The sequence below is a fragment of the Miniopterus schreibersii genome (assembly GCF_964146895.1).
Source record: "Miniopterus schreibersii genome assembly, chromosome: 22".
Taxonomy (NCBI): domain Eukaryota; kingdom Metazoa; phylum Chordata; class Mammalia; order Chiroptera; family Miniopteridae; genus Miniopterus; species Miniopterus schreibersii.
This window is the reverse complement of record NC_138124.1, coordinates 3,949,919-3,967,400: the sequence shown is the minus strand read 5'-3', so window position 1 is coordinate 3,967,400 and position 17,482 is coordinate 3,949,919. Positions and strand designations below refer to the sequence as shown.

General features: G+C 48.0%; 2 protein-coding genes across 3 annotated transcripts; one reads left to right on the top strand and one right to left on the bottom strand.

Annotated features, from left to right (window-relative positions):
• Positions 1-204: 204 nt before the first annotated feature.
• On the bottom strand, positions 205-7,343 carry MRPL46 (mitochondrial ribosomal protein L46). The gene is made up of 4 exons (XM_081124642.1): positions 7,091-7,343; positions 5,712-5,898; positions 5,241-5,414; positions 205-1,045 (listed from the first exon to the last, which is right to left on the bottom strand). The coding sequence occupies exons 1-4, from the start codon at positions 7,310-7,312 to the stop codon at positions 798-800; spliced, it is 831 nt and encodes a 276-aa protein (XP_080980768.1). The 5' UTR covers positions 7,313-7,343; the 3' UTR covers positions 205-797.
• A 73-nt stretch (positions 7,344-7,416) lies between these two features.
• MRPS11 (mitochondrial ribosomal protein S11) lies at positions 7,417-16,420 on the top strand. Of its 2 annotated transcripts, none has more exons than XM_081124644.1 (7): positions 7,417-7,496; positions 7,637-7,754; positions 7,876-8,001; positions 12,004-12,102; positions 13,950-14,079; positions 15,197-15,262; positions 16,016-16,420. In XM_081124644.1, the coding sequence occupies exons 2-7, from the start codon at positions 7,690-7,692 to the stop codon at positions 16,121-16,123; spliced, it is 594 nt and encodes a 197-aa protein (XP_080980770.1). In that variant the 5' UTR covers positions 7,417-7,496; positions 7,637-7,689; the 3' UTR covers positions 16,124-16,420. The 2 variants fall into 2 exon arrangements, with proteins under 2 accessions (XP_080980770.1, XP_080980769.1); XM_081124643.1 differs by having other exon boundaries at positions 7,417-7,504.
• The last annotated feature ends 1,062 nt before the right edge of the window (positions 16,421-17,482 follow it).

Here is a 17,482-nt window from a genome sequence, read left to right as displayed (position 1 = left end):
ACACAAAGGCATCTCTGAGACCCTCCCTCTCCTCCATTCACTTAGCAAATATTCACTGAGTGCCTTCCCCGTGCCAGGTACTGGGGCCAGTGGTGACCAAGAAACACAAGGAGGGATCAAGTGCCTTGACCCAGAGGCAAGGGCTCAGCACTCTCCGCACCATCCATGCCGTGCAGCACAACTCTCAGTCAAGTCACACCCGGCTATGATTCCCCATCTGTAAAATGCAGAGAAGCAGCTGACTGTTTATTTCACATGACTGTTCCATAACACAAATACATTCAGTTTAAACATGAAATGCTTTAAAACAAAGAATAAAATGAGAGAAAGAAAGAGAAGAGAGAAGGAATTATTCCCTATGATGGATTCATACACTTTCACATACCAAGTAGAAAGGGAGGGGATAACGGAAGGGAAAATGGTTAATACACAAACACACACCTAGACCCCTCCCCCCACCATGGGCCTAGAAGCTTTCACAGGACGCAAGGCTTTTAGAAGTTGGATTCATTTCCTTCTGTTTCCTTCCTGGGCCCGAGAAGCCAGCTGGTTCACTAGACAGTAATGCAGTACTCAATCACCAGCTTGGAGGGGAGGAAAGGCGCCCTAGGAGCTGGCTCTCTTCAGAGGGAGGAACTGGTAACCCTCAAAGGACAAATCAGCCAAGGCCCACACTCGTTTATTTCTCAGAACTCATTATGCTTCTTGATATTCCCTGCAAAGACGGGCAGCCACAAAGTGTCTTGAGGCTGCAGGTGCAGACCTGTCCGAGCATTGTCCACAGGCAGTCCAGTTCATCAGAAGTCCAGCAGAAACCTTCTAACCTGGGCCAGGTATTTCGGTTTCAAATAGTCCCCCAGCTCCTCCTTACTGACCCACACATGGCCCTTCTTCTGGGCCTGGGAAAAGTCTCCAGTTAATAGCAGTGCCTTGAAGAAAAATATTTTGGCTCCGAGGCTACTTTCTGTCCGCATTGCCTGGGGGAACTTGAACTTGTAGTGGCCACAGGGTGCATTTCCCAGGAACTTGGCTTCCATGTTGTTTTCTGAGGGAGGGGAGAAACAGAAGTGCAAGATGAGGACACACCACCTGTTGATTCTGCTCCCACAATCTGTGAGAGTGCTTTCCGGCCACGGTGAAAGACATCCCTGAGAGCGAGGGCTGGGGTGATTCCTGAAGAGCCGACTCACTGGGCCCCTCCACGCGCCAAGCTACTGCTTTCAGACTGAAGTCAGCGATGCAGTTCAAATACCACCACCTGGGAATCACAGCACTGAGCTTCTAGACTCAGCCCTGTCACCACCTGTTGCTGAAGGACCAAGACACCTGGTGTCTACAAAGCAAAACTCATCAGCCTTTTAAAGGGAGTGTCTTACCGAAAGCATGAAAGGGACTCGATTTGACTTCTGTAGAGTGAAAACATCATAACAAAAGTTAAAAGACAAAGATAGATTGATAACTTCTGCAATGTATAACAAAGGGATTAATAACCCCAACCCACTATTTCAAAGGATGAGGAAACGATGAATTACTGAAAGGTAGTGGCGAGCTAAACAAGGAAAAAAAAAGCTGGAACTCATCCCTCATATCAAAACTGATCTCGTATAGATAAAAGATTTAACAGACACTGAAATTTTTCATTAAAAGTTTATTCATTTTTGATGGTGGTTTCATGGATATTTAATAATATTTTCTGAATATTCCCCTATTTTTAAATTTCTCATTAAAGAAAGAGAGACCATAAAAGTACTTTCTCCATCATTTTTGAGAGAGTACGACCTAGCCAAAACACAAAATTCAAAAATTTTTTAAAAATACATTTACGTAAAAATTAAACCTTTAGGGAAAAAAAACAAAGCATAGAAAAGTCAAAGACCAAATGACAAACTAAAAAAAAAATATTTCAACACATTCAACAGAGAAATGCCTTAAGGTATAAGAAGTGCTTAGAAATCAATGAGAAAAAAACAACAAATCTAAAAGAAAAATGAACCAAGCATATGAACAGGAAGTTCACATGAAAATCAGTATCAATGACTTACAAACTCATTACTAAATCTCAATCTTATTACTAAAGAAATACAAATTAAAACAACAACATATTATTACTAAAGTTCAACAACTGAGCTGTACATTGCTCGTCAAGGCTAAGAAAAAAATGGGCGCTCCCCAACGGGTATAAATTAGTGTAACTGCTCTATGTGGCAAGAGTTATGCATTTTATTTATACATACCCTTTGATCTAGCAACGCTGTTTGCCCGTGGGAGCAAAGATGAGTGTACAAGGATGTTCACTGCAGCTTTATTTGTAAAAGCAACAGCCTGGTTAAACAAACAGCGGTACATATGTATTATGAAACAGCTGTCTTCGTGTGCCGATATAGATGATTAAGAGGAGAAAAAAGGTACGTAACTCTGTATAAATATGCTCCAAATGTGTGGATAAAACAAAGAGATAAAATATGTGCTTGCCAATTCTAAAAATATACACAAAAAACTGTTAATAGTGGTTGCCTCCAAGAAGGGAAAATTACTTCTTACCCTACAATACATTCTACTAGACACTGTAGTTTCTCACCATCTACAAGGAATTGACCTTCTCAATATTAAAAAAACAACAACACTACATACAATACAAAACCTCAACAGTGGGTATCTGTGAGTGGTGGGATTATATTTGTAGGTTTCTTTATACCTTTCTGAAATTTCCACTTAATTCAACAGATACACATTACTTTTCTATAATCTGGGAAAAGTGGATTAAAAATATAATCAAATCAAGAAAATAAAAAAGTTCATTACAAGCATGAACAAAGAATCTGAACAGGTAGTTCATGGAAGAAATGCAAACAACCAATAAACATGGAAAGGGCAGTGACTCTCACTAGCAATTAGGAAAATGCTAATCCAAAAGCAATCATTTTTACTGACCAGATAGGCAAAAATTAAGAGACTATTTCATGTTGAGGAGGTCTAGGCAAACAGGCACTCCTTTATACCACTCCCCAAAATTTCAAATGTTAGGTACATTCTGCAGGACCACTGGGCAGTGCCTATCAAAAACCTTAATGTGTCTATCCTTGACCATTAGTCTCACCCTCTAGGAATTCTACCTTGTAGAAATACATGGACAGTGTAGTGCCACTGGGGAGTAAAGGAATGGGCTCTGACTTTTTCCATAAATATGCTTTTATATAGCTTGAGTGTTTGCCACTTTTAATAAATTTGCAATAAATCAACACCATTTATTTTATATGCACCTATTAAACATCAACATTTTTTTTACGCATTTCCTTTCATGTTGATTTATTACAGTGAGAAGGTTAATGGAAAACAGTGCAGTGCCTAGGTGGACCCCCTTTCCATGTGGCACACAGGCGGCAGGGCTGAGCAAGCGTCAGTCATGAATACTTGACTTGAGAGAAGCTGCAAACAGCAAAGGCCCCCACCCATTTCATTCTGTTGCGCTGCCTCTCCTGCAGCCCCACAGGCCCCTCAACGGAAAGGGCCAAGGGGGCACACACTGGCTGCTGACGTTTGGTTAGCAGGTACTTAAGCTGGTGGCAGGGCCAGCAAAGTGCTTGTGCACTTACACTGTCAAATACACTCTCAAAAACACTCAGTAAGTACCTCCATGGAGCTAGGAACATGGAAAGGAACAGACACTGCACATACCTCCAAGGGAGTCATAATTCTGGCTGGGGAGGGAAATGTGTTAATAAACAATTGCAGGGCAATGGGTAAGTGAAAGAGCATATTCTCTACTAGAACATGAGCTCCCAGGGAGGCAGGAGTAATGTCCTATTCATCACTGTGACCCCACTGCCTGGATAGTGCCAGCAAATGGAAGGTGCTGAGTAAATGCTTGCTGCATAAACTGAGTAAGGACACACACCAGTGCTACAGGAGCCTGCAGGGAGGAGTAACCCTCTCTGCCCAGAGGCCTGGTGAAGCTTCCATCACAGTATATCTAAGGAACAAGCTGATTCTTAAAAACTGAGCAGTAAGACCTGGGAGGAATAAATGCATCAATCAGGGACCAGCATGCCTCAAAGCAGGGGTGCATGAAAGACCACATTATTCAAGGAACGCAAAAGGTTTGTTAGGTTACAAGGCAGACAATACATTAATGAGGCAAGACGCAAGACTGATGAGCTCGGGATCAGGACAAAAAGGATTGGTAGGCCATGCCTGAATGTCTGAACTTTTATGGGAAACCTTGCAAGAATTCTAGGTAGAGGAGTGACAAGGGATTTGTGTTTTAGCAAGTTCCTTCTGGTACCATTGAAGGGTATGACACAAAAGGGGGAATTTATTTGGTATCTACTCCAATACTCCAGTGTAGCGGTTCTCAACCAGTGATTTCGCTCCCCAGGTATTATCTGGCAATGTCTCGACGTCTTTGGTTGTCACGAGGGGCCAGAGATGGGTTATTGCTGCTGGCATCTAGTGAGTACAGGCAAGAGATGCTGCTAAACATCCTACAATGCACAGAAGAGTGCCCACAAAGAATTCTCTGGCCACAAATTATCAACCGTGCCAAGGTTGAGAAACCCTGGTGAGAAGGGGTCAGAACCAAAGCTGAGGAAACAGGAGAATATTTAGAGAAGACCAGGTAGGACTCAAGAATTTATGGACGTCGGAATGAGCTCCAGAATAAGTCAGAAGCTTCTAGGTGGGTGAATAGGTAAGTGGTGGTACCAAAAAGCAAGGATAAGATGAGAAGCAGGCTGAGAGAATGGTAGGAACATCAACTTTGAATGTACAGCTGACCTTTGAACAAGGTGAGGGGTTGGGGCACCGAGCCCCCACACAGTCCCAAATCCATGTATTACTTCTGACTCCTCTAAAACTTAACTACCAATAGCCTACTGTTGACAAGTAGCCTTACCGATAACATAACCAATTAACACATATTTCATATGTATGTGTACTATATACTGTATTCTTACAATAAAGTAAGCTAGAAAAAGTCATTAAGAAAATCATAACAAATACATGTACAGTACTGTATGTATTTATTGAAGAAAATCCACATGTAAGTGGACCTGCACAGTTCAAACCCATGTTGTTCAAGAATCAACGTACTAAATTAAAAAATCTCAGTGGGACAAAGATAGACTCTCACCTGGTCTAAGGAAAATCCTTACCTTTAAATCCATCCTCACAGTCAGACCATAAATCCTCTGGCTGAGTCCAAAGTGCATCTCATGGGGTTTAGAGGGTGGCGGAGAACTCACCTGAGAGTGTGGCCAGGGTTCGCTCAGCTGTTGCTCGGAGGGTCTCCCCGGGCTGCCACTCTGCCTGGGGCAGCATCCACACCTCCTCGTCTCCAAGCTTCTCTCTGACCAGCAGGACAAGGTTCCTGTCTAGCTTCCGGTGCAGTGAGGTTCGGTCATTCTTTTTATCGGCTTCTGCGAAGAAAAGAGTGTCAGAGGAGAGAAGATAACTGTGATCTGCCAGAGCCGAGATTAGAACTTTACAGTTTCCTTTAAGGCAGCGCTATAATTCCTGCTCTCAAAAAAACGTACACAGTAGATTCCCTCTCCATCTGTGGTTTCACTTTCCACAGTTTCAGTTACCCCCAAATTAAATCATATATGGAAAATTCCAGAAATGAACTATTCACAGGTTTTAAATTGCGCACCATTATTTGGGAACCAGAATACTCCTCTTTCCCTTTCCTCTTGTTGGCTTGAAAGACCACCAACCTGTTATGCGAGCTCCAGGTTTGAACTGTAAGAATTTCTGCTCCCACATATCTTCCAAATCCTGTACCAGCAATATCTTCTGTTCATCTTCATCATCATAGAGGTCAGCTTTCTTCTTTGCCAGTCGCTGGGTTTCAGCAAAAGCACGGAGCTCATGGTCTGAATATCGGCTTCTTTCTATCTCGATCTGGGACAATGAACAGGACAAATGAGGCAGAATAACAGAGCTAGAGCACACCCGACAGACTCCTAACTTCGTCACCCAGCATAACCAGACGTACAATCAAACCACCACAGGGAGAAAACAAAGAAAAAGGTCACCTGCACTTTGGGCTTGAGTTACATTTGCTAAAATGTGAGAATGGGAATGGAGGTCAACGTGGCTAATAACAGAGAACTGGGGCAGGCAGGGCCGGCCCACTTCTGCTCCAGTCAGTCAGCCTTTGATGGGAATCTCACTCCCCACGGGCTTCCCTGCCCCACGAGTTTACAGATGCTGTTCTTCCTTCCTCGCTTTCCCTCCTGGGAGACTTCCTACTCCTCCTTCATATCTCAGTTTAAACATCACTTTCCTGGAGAGATATTCCTTGACACCTCTCATAAAATCAAAACTAGGTGTCCCTGTTAAACTCTCTTACAGAACTGTGTGTTTTCCTTTAGGGCCCTTAACAGACTCTGCAATTACACAGCCACGGGATTATCTGGTTACTGACTGGCCCTCCCCCACCAGACTGAAGCACGCTGAGCATTTCAGCACAAGGTCTGTACAAACCAAGTGCTCAATGATTATCTGTAGAGTGATTAGTGAAAACGCTTGCAGAGAAAATGCATACGCCAAGTAAAAAGCACTGAACTGAAGTCTATAGTTACAGCCCTCAGTAGGCAAGACGAAGGCATTTCAGATTCTGTAGAAACATACCATTCTTCAGTCACTACCTGGGGGACCTCAGGCCCGCCCGGTCACTACGCCGAGTTTCTGCCCGTTTCCTCACTCGCCTCACGCACAGTCCTGGGAGGCAAAGCGGGGCGACGCCGCCGCCCGACGCTCCCCCCTCACAGACTCTCCTCTCCACGCCCGCCCACTACCGGATAGAGACCGGGCCCGTCCGCTTTACCACCGCTTCCCTCCAGGGCTGGGAAAAAAGAAGTGTCTCCAAACAGCTGCCTTAAGTGACAGAAAGAAGGCCAAGGAAACAAACTACCTTTTACTGAGCGCCTACGACCCAGGAAGGTCGGCACCATTTTGCGGGGTTAAGTAGACCGAAGTTCTGAGAGGGGAAGCAACCTGTCCAAGACCACACAGACCGCCTGGGGTCAGGCCCAGGTGCCTCTACTGGTTCCTCGCGGTGCCTGACCCGGCGACCGCACCTCAAATCTACCTGCTGTAGCAGCGCTGCCATCTCTTCCTGCAGCGGGGTCAGCGCCTTCGAGACGACCGGTGGCCGCTGCAGGCACAGCGCGCCCAGCAGGCGCCACGGAGACCCGCTGGTCGAGGGCGCGGCCGCAAGGGCCAGGCGGCGAGAGCCCAGGCCGCCGGCCCAGAGCGCGCGCCGCCAGCCCCGCGCCGCCCCCAAAAGAGCGCGCCTCGCCGCCGCCGCCATCCCCGCCGCCCCACAAGGCAGCGCGGCTCCCGACGGCGCTGGGCCAATCCCGCGTTCCCACAAGGCAGCGCGGCTCCCGGCGGCGCTGGGCCAATCCCGCGTTCCTACAAGGCAGCGCGGGGAGCGCCCGCGGCGGGACCGGTCGGGACGAACCACTTCCATGTGGAGGGGGGTGGAGGCCTCGGTCAGGAGGTCGGGGGCGGGAAGGGAATTCCCGGGTGGGAATCGCAGCGGGGGTTATCACAGAGCATACGAAGCGGCTAAGAGCGTTAGCGGACCTCACGAGAGGACTCAGACGACTTTTCCTCGCTGCCCTCCCCCCAGGCGTCCATGGTGCTGGCGCCGCGGACGGGCGCCCACTGGGGCCAATTCAAGTCATGCAGGTTGTGAGGAGCGCGGCGTCTCGGCTCCTGGGGTCACGGGCTTGGCCCCCCGCGGGCAGGTAAGTGGTTCCCGTCGGCACCCACGGCCACCCGGGAGGACGCTCCGGTCCCAGTCCCATCGGCCACCTCGACTCCAGCGGGCAGCAGGCGCGGGCCCTCAGCGAGCTTTCCGTCCCGCAGGCTCGCGGCCCGGGGGCCGGCCGCCGCCCTCCACGCGGGCGCCCAGCAGCTGCAGGACGCGGCGGCCAAGCGGGAAGCTGAGAAGGCGGCGGCTCCGGCTCCGGCTCCGGGCCGCAGCGGCTACAGGTGAGGGCCCCTCTGGTCCAGCCCTCGGGAGACCGGCTCCACCTTCCAGTGTCAGAACCAGTCAATTCCCCAACTCTTTCACTTGCCATCTGTGCGACATTATGAACATTCACCTCAGTCTCCGCTTTCTTGACTAAAAATGAATATAATGCCGAGGGAGGCTGTGAGAACAAGTGAGACGAGACTCGGCACAGAGTGGACGCTGAGTGGGCCTCCGGAGAGTGGATCCGAGCGGGTGTCAGAGGTGTGATCGGCTCGCTTCCCTGAGGGCGATCAGGGCACAGCACAGGCAGCAAGGGGGACGGCAGAGGGAGGCCACACTGTGCTGTAGGTTATCCTACGCTTTTCAGAGTTGGTCTGAGGTCTAGGGAGGTATTTGTGCTCAGTTCAAAGAACTGGCATCTCGCTTCCCACCGCTGCACCACCTCGGTGTACTTCACATCCACTTAACAAGCACTTACTCAGAACCTACTATGTGCCAAACACCAACACAAATACAAAGGATGGTTCCTCCCCACAGTAGGGAAGACAGACCTGCAAGCATCTTTATCATAGTCTGATGAGTAGTATACTGGAGGTAAGAACTCGGGGCTTGGAAGTGCGACAGGATGAGTGGCTACCTCCTGAGCTAATGGGGTGAGAGCAGAGGAGGAAACGTGGAGCTGGCAGCTGAACTGGATGGGAGCTCAGCGGACAAGATGAAAGGGCAAAACTGACAGTCTGTGTAAAGGCGTGGTGTGAAAGAACGTGGTATATTCGGGTGTGTGCGAGATGGCAGGTGAGGTCAGCAAGACAAGAAGGAATCAGAATGCCCAGTGTCTTGTCTGTAACGGGGGCAGTGGGGAGCTTCTAAAGGAGTTTAAGTCAAGATTCTGTTCTGGTCATTCCGCATTGCCAGACACTGTGCAAGGTGTTGGGGACACATGGGTGACCAAACACACAAAAATCCCTGCCCCCACAGAACTTAAGTTATAGTGCGTAGGGGACAGCAAATATAAAACAAGCAAAACATGGGAGTATGACAGATGGTGGGAATGTGTCTAGTGTTTATAAGCCATAGCAATAAGGCCAGTGTGGAGTGAGGCATAAAAACGGCAGGTGGAGGCAAAGAGGCCAGGGGTGTAGCATGCACACAGGGCCGCATGAGGTCATCGTCAGGACTTAAGCTTTTTCTCTGAGTGAGATGGGAAGCCACTGGAGAATTTTGAAGACAGTTGACACAATCATGCTTACATTTTTAAAGAGTCTCTTTGGCTGCTGTGTTGATATTGAACTGTAAGGAAGCAAGAAGTCTTCTCAGCTGTTAGAAGACTTGAAATAATCTAGGCAAGAAGATGGTGGCTTAGACCAGAGTGACAGCTGTGGAGGCAGTATGCATGGTTGGGCTGATACATTTAGAAAGTAGAACCAACATGATTATTAATGTAAGGTGTGAGAAAGGAGAGGAATGAAGGAACACCCTAAAATTTTTGGCCTAAACTTCTAGAAAGATGGAGTTGTCATTAAGATGAGGAAGACGAGAGGAGCTTGGAAGTTGGAGTTGCATAATGAACATCCAAGTGGAGATACAGTGTTGGCTATTACAGACGGAGTTCAGGGCACAGATCTGGGCCATATGCATGTGGGACACTCACCAGAGACTATGATGAGAGTACAAGATCATCACGAGAGGAAGTGTAGCTGAAGAGCAGAAGTCCAGCCCTGGCCCATGGTACGCCTTTACGCACCACATTATGAAGTGCTGGCTAGAGCATTGGCCATGAACCAAAGGGTCCTGGGTTTGATTCCCAGTTAAGGGCATGTACCTCAGTTGCAGGCTCAATCCCCAGCCCCAGTTGGGGAGTGTGAGGGAGGCAATCAGTCAGTGTCTCTCTCTCTCTCTCTCTCTCACATCGATTTCTCTCTCTCCCTCTCCCTCCCTTCCACTCACTCTAAAGTCAATGGAAAAATATCCTCGGTGAGGATAAAAGAAATTAATTAAAAAATTTTAAAAAGGGTAAGTCCAAGGACTGAACCCTCTGACATTTAGAGATTTGGCTTATGAGGAAGAATCAGCAAGAGAGACATAAGAGGGGTAGTGGAAAAAAAAAAACTGGAGAGGCTTTTTTCACATGTAGCCTAAGGGCAAAGGTCAGTTATGTTAAATGCTGCTGATATGACCGGTCGATAGGCTGATGCCCGACTTGCTCCTTGCATTTAATGTCATAAGTTGGTCAGAGACCTTAACTAGAACATTTTTGGTACAGTGATAGGAGCTAAAGTCTCCTTGGAGTGGGTTCAAGGAGAACAGAAGATGGGAAGAGAGAGCAGGGACAGTCACTTCTTTAAGAGGGTTCTGCTATAAGGGTCACAGAAATGGCAGTAGCTCAAGGAGGCTTTGGGCTTGAGAGGTTTTTGTTTGCTTTTAGGTTGCGGGTATGACAGCATGTTTTGCTGATGGGAGTGATGCGGTGGAGAGGGGAAGGAACGATGATGCTAGTGTGGAACATTGCTGGAGAGATGTCCTTGAGAGGCTCACACACAAGTGGAGCATCATAACAGGAGAGAATGCAGAGATCGCGGGCACAGATGTTTGGTAGTGGGAGCTGGAAGAAATTCTGATTGCTTCTATTTCTCTGTGAAGGTCATCAGCTGTCAGTGAGGAAGCAGGTTTGAGGAGACAAAAGAAGGTATAAAATAGTCATCCAGGAGACTGGGTGGATAATTGAATGGGGGATGTGCTGTATGATTGCCAAGCAGTGCTGAGGGCCTACTTGATGTTAGAAGTCAGTAAAATAAAGCAGTAGTTCTCAGCCTGGGGCGATTTTGCCTCCAAGGGGACTGTTAGCAATGCCTGAAGACATTTTCGGTTGTCACAACACGGATGACATTAGGTAGTGGGTAGAGGCCATGGATGCTGCTAAACCAAGATGTGCAGGACAGCCCCCCACAACAATGAATTATCTTACCCAAAATGTCAGTGGTGCTGAGGCTGAGAAACCATAATATAGGGAGACTAGTCGGCATTGCTGTGTATTTTTTTTTTTCAGCCAACTGTGCAGGTGCATGCACAGGCTCAAAGTGGCTGGAGATGGATTTAACCATGGTTAGGGGTTTGCCAGGAAAGGACAATGAAGTGGGTTGGGGGGTAGGGGTGGGGATTGAGGGGTGTGCAAGGGAGTGATTATAATGCTTTGCCATGAAATTTACCTGAGGTCAGGGCAGAACTGAAAGCCTCAGGGGTGTGTGGGAAAGTGAAAAGCTGGTAGGATCCGTGGGATTGAAGGATTCTCGTTAGAGGAAGCCAGTGGATGTGCCAGGAGGTGGTGGCCAGAGTGTGATGCTTGGAACCGAGGCTATGATCGGGTTGCAGGTATAGTAATGACAAGGGCTAAATGCCATGGGAGTAAGTAGCCAGGATAGGATAGAGGACACAGGATCACTGGGGAAAAGGAAGTCAAGAAATAGAGCCAAGGGCTGGAAGGCTGTTACTGAAATCATATATATAGTTATGAAGAGAGCAGTGGGCCATGAGCTGTGATCTTTGCACTTATCCACATTTATCTTCATTTCTAAAAAGTGTCTGTAGCCGAAATTAGAAAATAGATTGGGGGGAAAAAAAAAAATAGGTTCAAGACCATGAGGCAGGGCCTTCTCTTTTTGGGAGTAGAGCTGCAGCTTACCCAGCCGAAGTTCTGACATCTGCCACACTTATGTCAGGGCCCAATGGACTGGCCCAGGGATCGGCAATTTCTCATGCCTGAAGTACACGCAGCAGGAGTCAGCCCTCCTTGCAGAGCCTTAGCAGGGGGGAAACTCAAGCTACGGCCGCGTGAGCAGTGCTCACAGACAGGGCAGCAGCACCAGAACTGAAAGGGAATGGTGGGGGAAGCTACTCAGGAGCAGGTTGGGGGGGCTGCTGTTTTCATTGAGTTTGTACTGTTTGATTACTATGTGATGCATTTCTTTGCTTTTAAAAAACATAAAGAGAATTTTACATGAAATATTTCTTCTTAATTGCAGCATTTACCCTCCAATTCCAGGACAAGAAAGCTCCCTGAGGTGGGCAGGAAAAAAATTTGAAGAGATCCCAATCGCACACATTAAGGCCTCCTATAACAAGTAAGTGGGGAGGGAGACACCTGGGCAGGCCTAGGTAGGCTCCTTTCCCCTCCACAGGGGAAGGCGAGGTGGCCCTGGGCACCTGCTTGGGGTGGAAGCCAGGGTGCCACCTTGCACATGGTGGTGCCAGTGCACATGTTCTCTGGGCTCCCTCCTCCTTTTGGGAAACCAGCCTGTCTTTATAACATTCATTCCGATTTCATGAAAATGTGAACAGGGTTGGGCATATCCTATTGATAAGATTTGCTAAGGGAGGTCCCACCGGTGTGTTAGCAACAGAAACCTTACTGACATTAGTGACAACTTTGCAGGCCAGCTCCCACTGGAGATGGGTCAGTATTTGGTCATAGCTGCCCACGCAGCAGTTTAGAGAGGAACACGAGAGACTGTTAGTAGTCACAGGTAAGAGTGTGGGGCACAGGGGAGATGTCATAGGATTCACTCCGCTTCCATAAGTGCCCTGGACCTACTCTGTAGCTCCATTTCGGCTGTCTCAGGGTCAGGCAGTTCTCTCATGCTTCTGTTGAGTGGAGAAAACCAAAGAGGCCCTGGTAGGGGAATGGCAGCTGTAGCCAGGCCAACAAGCAGATGGCGCCAGCCCAGGCTGACTCCATAACTGCCTCTTCACTTCCCTCTTCCCTGAGTTCTCAGGGAGTTCTTCAGACCAGAGACAGGGTGATGGTGACCAAGGGGGAAATGGAAAGCATGCTAAGGATTTCTAAAATTATTCTTTATTTTAAAACTTAGAAATGATTAGTAAAACTATTTCACTTTTTTAAAAATTTGATAATGAAATGGAGTGTCATAAGCATTAAAAGTATCCAATATGGTAATGTTGCTAACTCTTTTTAGATATAATGGTTTTGTGGTTGTTTTTTTAAGAGTCATTTTTTAGAGATATATACTGGGATATTTATAGATGAAATGATGGGCCTGGTGTTTGCTTCAAAATAATTCATTATTGGGGAAAAGGGGGGAATGGAAACAGGGCTTATAGATGAAGCTAAATTGGGTATGAGTTGATCACTGTTGAGGCTGGGTGGTCCATGGGAGTTCATATACTATTCTGTTCACTTTCATATACATTTTAAACTTTCCCTAATGAAAAGTCTTTTTTTTTTAAATCACCTGATGTAAAGCATCTTAGGTGTTTAAGAAAAAATGCCAGACAAGGAGAGCACACCTAACGTGAACACTGGCTACAGGAAAGGCTCTAGGAGGCAATGTGCTGCCCTCCCTCTGGATGACACTCACCACCCTCAGGTTATGGAGCTCGTCTTAGTCTGCTCAGTGGCCAGTACAGAGCACCACAAATTGCCTTGAACAACAGGCATTCACTTCTCGGTTCTGGAGGCTAAACGTCCAAGGTCCGGGTGCCAGCATGGTGGGTTCTGATGAGGACCCTCTTCAGGGTTGCAGGTGGCTGGCTTCTCACTGTGTCCTCATGTGGTGGAAGGGGAGAGGGAGCTCCCTGGAGCACCTATTTTAAGGGACTAATCCCATTCCTGAGGGCTCCACCCTCACAACCTAATCACTTCCTGCAGGCCCCACCTCCAAATACCGTCATAACTCAGAGTTAGGATTTCAACGTGAATTTGCGGGGGGACACAAACATTGTCCATAACAGAGCTCTCTTAGATTGTATGACTTGTCAGTTTTCAGTGAGGTTTAGATTCTGACTCTTCCTGGTGCCTCCTGTAAGAGTTCAAAAAACATTTAACTGGTAAGTTCAAAGTAAAAGCAGTGACTTTTTTTTCCCTTACTTGGGCTTGTAAGGACATAGGCTAGCCCTCTCTAAAGTCCCTGAACAGTCAATTTTATCTTCTGTGCCTCCCCTGCCTTCCCAGCACACAGATCCAGGTAGTCTCTGCCACTAATCAGCCCCTTGCCCGCACTTCCTGTGGCACAGAGGGGTTTCGGAACGCCAAGAAGGGCACAGGCATCGCGGCACAGACAGCAGGCATAGCTGCCGCAGCGGTGAGTGTATATTCTTTCCGGCTCCCTGTGAAGTATGCTCCCGTTTCTGCACAGCTGATCACTGCGGTGCCAGTTCTCCGTGAACCGGACTTTCAGAAGCAATGGGGTATATGCCAACTCTTGCTTGATATCCGAACATTGGGAGTGGTTTGAAGGGGTCTGTGTAAAAAGGCTTCTCTTTTCCTCTTAGCTTCAGTAGAAGTGAAACACTTGTTGGTTCCTTCTAGAAGATGTAAGAGCCAGGTGCTGAAGGCTTATCAAAGCCTCCCTAATTTAAAGGCCAGTGAGGTGTGGTTGGGATTGGTGATAATAGTCTCTTTGGGAAGATGTGTGGTGAAAACCCTCATGCAATACCAATTTGAATGTGAACTGTTGCAGACCTCTCTAGAAGTAGATTGGCAGTGCCGCTATTGGTAGATTTATTGAGTATCTACTATACGCCAGACACTTCACATTCCATATCTTGAGTCTTCAGAAGACCCTCAGTACTATCCATGTTTTTGAGCCAGTTCAATCACAGAGTGTATGACTTGCTCAGCGGCAGGCAATCATTTTAGCTCCCTGGTTTGGTCTGGGAACAAAGCTTATACACTGTTTACTGTAGCACAGGCCTTCCATCAGTTCACACTGGTTCTGCCCAGCCACAAGTATTTCCTGAAGGAAAACCTTGACCTTCAAACAAAGCTTAGTGCTCCAAACTCTTGACTGCTATGTATTAATGATCCTCAAAATGTGCTAATGATAACACTTTTTAGGTGGGAATTTAAGCTCAGCCTTAAAGTCCAGGGCTCCTCCTCAGGGTCTGAGATTCTACATTTACCCGCCTGAGAAAAATATGAGTGATAGTTAGAAATTTCCATTAGGTGGCAGTGGTCTCCTGGGCGAAAGTGATCACAATTGACTTGATATCTGTGACTTGACAGTTCTGTGCTGTCGGCTGGTGTCTGGCTTGCACCGTGGCCATCTGTCCTGTGCTCCCTTCCTGTCTTCTGCCTATTTACAATTGTGGGTGCCTTTTCCCTGGAGCTCATTACCCTGTTGCTTCAGGTGGCAGTAGCTAGAGCCTTGGATATAGCAGTTCTCACTGGGGCACTAACCACTTGTTGCTCCTCTCCAGAAAGCTACAGGGAAGGGTGTGACCCATGTCCGTGTGGTGGTGAAAGGCCTGGGGCCAGGGCGCTTGGTAAGTGACAGTGATTCTCCACAGGATGTGCACTTGCTTCTTTATTTAGACAGATGGGGATTGAGAGCAGGGTAGGGAAAGTGGCCCTGTAGTGGATTTCCATGAGGGCTTGAACTTTCTGTTATAATCTACTGAGCTGCTGAAAGCAAGCCCAGATCACTTAGACTGATTCATCAGACACTTACTGAGTGCCTGCTGTGTGCCAGGCCCTGGGGATAGAAAGGTGGTCCCTGGGGCAATCACAAATGGGTCTCTCAGTGCAGACTAGTGGGTGCAGTGGTGAAGCTTGTGCCCGGGGTGCTGGGAGCCCATCAGGTATGATCAGGAAAGCTTCCCTAAAGAGGTGACAATTCTGCTGACTTTTCACAAATAATATGGTATTGTCCAGGTGAGGGGGGGCATTCCAGGCAGAGGAAACAGCTTAAGTAAAGCTCCACAAGTGTAATGCCAATGGTGTCGGGGTTTGCAGGGAGTCTTTGTACTCAGATGGTAAAGCACATGTGGGGAGTGACAGGTGTGACTACAGTAGACAGCACTGAACACATGGTTAAGTGGTTTGGTTGGGAGACCTCTCTGAGCAGAACAGAGTTGGGGTTATAGGTATCAAAACCAGTGAGCCTCTCCACGTCCCTCCCCACCCCACCCCTCCTTACCTTGCCCCCCCTCACTGTGCCAACCCTGTCGAGCCCTGTCTGGACAGGCTAGGTCATCATGTTAGCACAGCCATCCTTCTGTTCCTTCTGCTCCTTCCAGTCTGCCATCAAGGGACTGACCATGGGGGGCCTGGAAGTGATCTCAATCACAGACAACACACCCATCCCACACAATGGCTGCCGCCCCAAGAAGGTTCGGAGGCTGTGATGGGAAGGAAGCCTGCACCTGAACCTGACCTCAAGCCCCCACCTCCAGACCTCGTAGAAAGCACACTGTGGAGCTCCCTCCAGAGAGGGGCTTGTTGGAGGTCCTTCAGACAGTAAGGGACAGCTCTGCCTCACATGGTGGCCCTCGTTGTACTTCTGACTGGAGATCACGTGCCCAGAAGTAAGGCCATCCTCTCTTGGACACATGGGTAGCCAAAGGGGCAGTTGTGGCCCAGACCCCAACCAGTAAAGGCTGCCCTGTTCTAAAAAAATAAAAGAATATTCTCTACCATCTGAAGTGATTTGTGAGTTTTTTGCTTCCAGATTTGCAAACAGTAATCCCTGCTTACTCCTGAAAAAGATTTTGAATTGAGATGAAACCCTAGGTTGAAGGGTTAAAATGTAAGTGTGAGCTGCTGCTGTTCACCAGACACCTTCCTCTTTGTTTTCAGACATTTCTTATTTAGACTCTAAACCAAGGTTCCCAGACCTCCTCATAGCAACTTTTATTAACGGCTTGTAATTTGGCCCCAAACTGAGCGCTTTTTGCCTCCTAGCTCTGGGCGCACTCGTGGAAGAGTTCACCCTTGGGAGCACCTAAAGTTCGCCCTAAGTGTGGGTGGACTGTCCTCAGTCTAGATCTTCTAAGGGGACAGACTCCCCACAGTGAGGGGGCACCATCCCTTACGTACCAGGGGCTTCAACAGCCCCAGCACCCAAGACTGAGTGACGCTACAGCAGGGAGGGCAGAGTATAAAACAGGATTCTCTAGAATGGGGGTGGATGGAGGGCAGGAGTAGAGGCCAAACTGAAAAGTGCAGGAAGCTGGTGTGGAACCCAGATGGCGCTAACACAAGTGGGGTGTCCACACAGAAGCCAAAGGCGGACGCTTGAGACCGAGCCCTCCTTGGACAAAGGGCCCAGGATGAGCATCACCAGGTGAAAAAGCGCGGGGCATGTGCACAGAGCACTGCTCCTTCTCGCCAGCCGGCAGGAAGAGCCTGCTGGCCACCCAGGGGAAGGTACTGCGGGTTCCCCTCTGTGCCCAGCCAGGTAAACACTAATTTGCCTGAACTCAATGTAGTTAACCCACAAACACCCTCCTAAATAGGAAAGTGGGTGTGTTAGAGAAGGGGGAAGGACCATGACCTGGATGTGAATTTTAGAAGGGAAAACGTCTCCCCACTGCTTTCTCTTCCAACCTTAGCAGGACCTTAAGGTTAACTTGTGACCGTTGACTAAAGAAACCCAACCGGAGGCTTCCTGTGTTAAGTCACTGCTGGAGAGAGTTACACTATTCTGCCATAAAACTACATGTTAGTAAACACTGCAAAAAATCATGGGACTCTCGAGAATTGCT

Excerpts from the sequence above, each read along its gene's own strand:
- MRPL46 (XM_081124642.1), bottom strand. The coding sequence starts at position 7,312 with ATGGCGGCGGCGGCGAGGCGCGCTCTTTTGGGGGCGGCGCGGGGCTGG. Across the intron at positions 5,899-7,090 it reads TGGCAGCGCTGCTACAGCAG|ATCGAGATAGAAAGAAGCCG; the intron begins GTAGATTTGAGG and ends TCATTGTCCCAG. Across the intron at positions 5,415-5,711 it reads ACCTGGAGCTCGCATAACAG|AAGCCGATAAAAAGAATGAC; the intron begins GTTGGTGGTCTT and ends TTTTCTTCGCAG.
- MRPS11 (XM_081124644.1), top strand. The coding sequence starts at position 7,690 with ATGCAGGTTGTGAGGAGCGCGGCGTCTCGGCTCCTGGGGTCACGGGCT. Across the intron at positions 8,002-12,003 it reads CCGGGCCGCAGCGGCTACAG|CATTTACCCTCCAATTCCAG; the intron begins GTGAGGGCCCCT and ends TCTTAATTGCAG. Across the intron at positions 12,103-13,949 it reads ATTAAGGCCTCCTATAACAA|CACACAGATCCAGGTAGTCT; the intron begins GTAAGTGGGGAG and ends CTGCCTTCCCAG.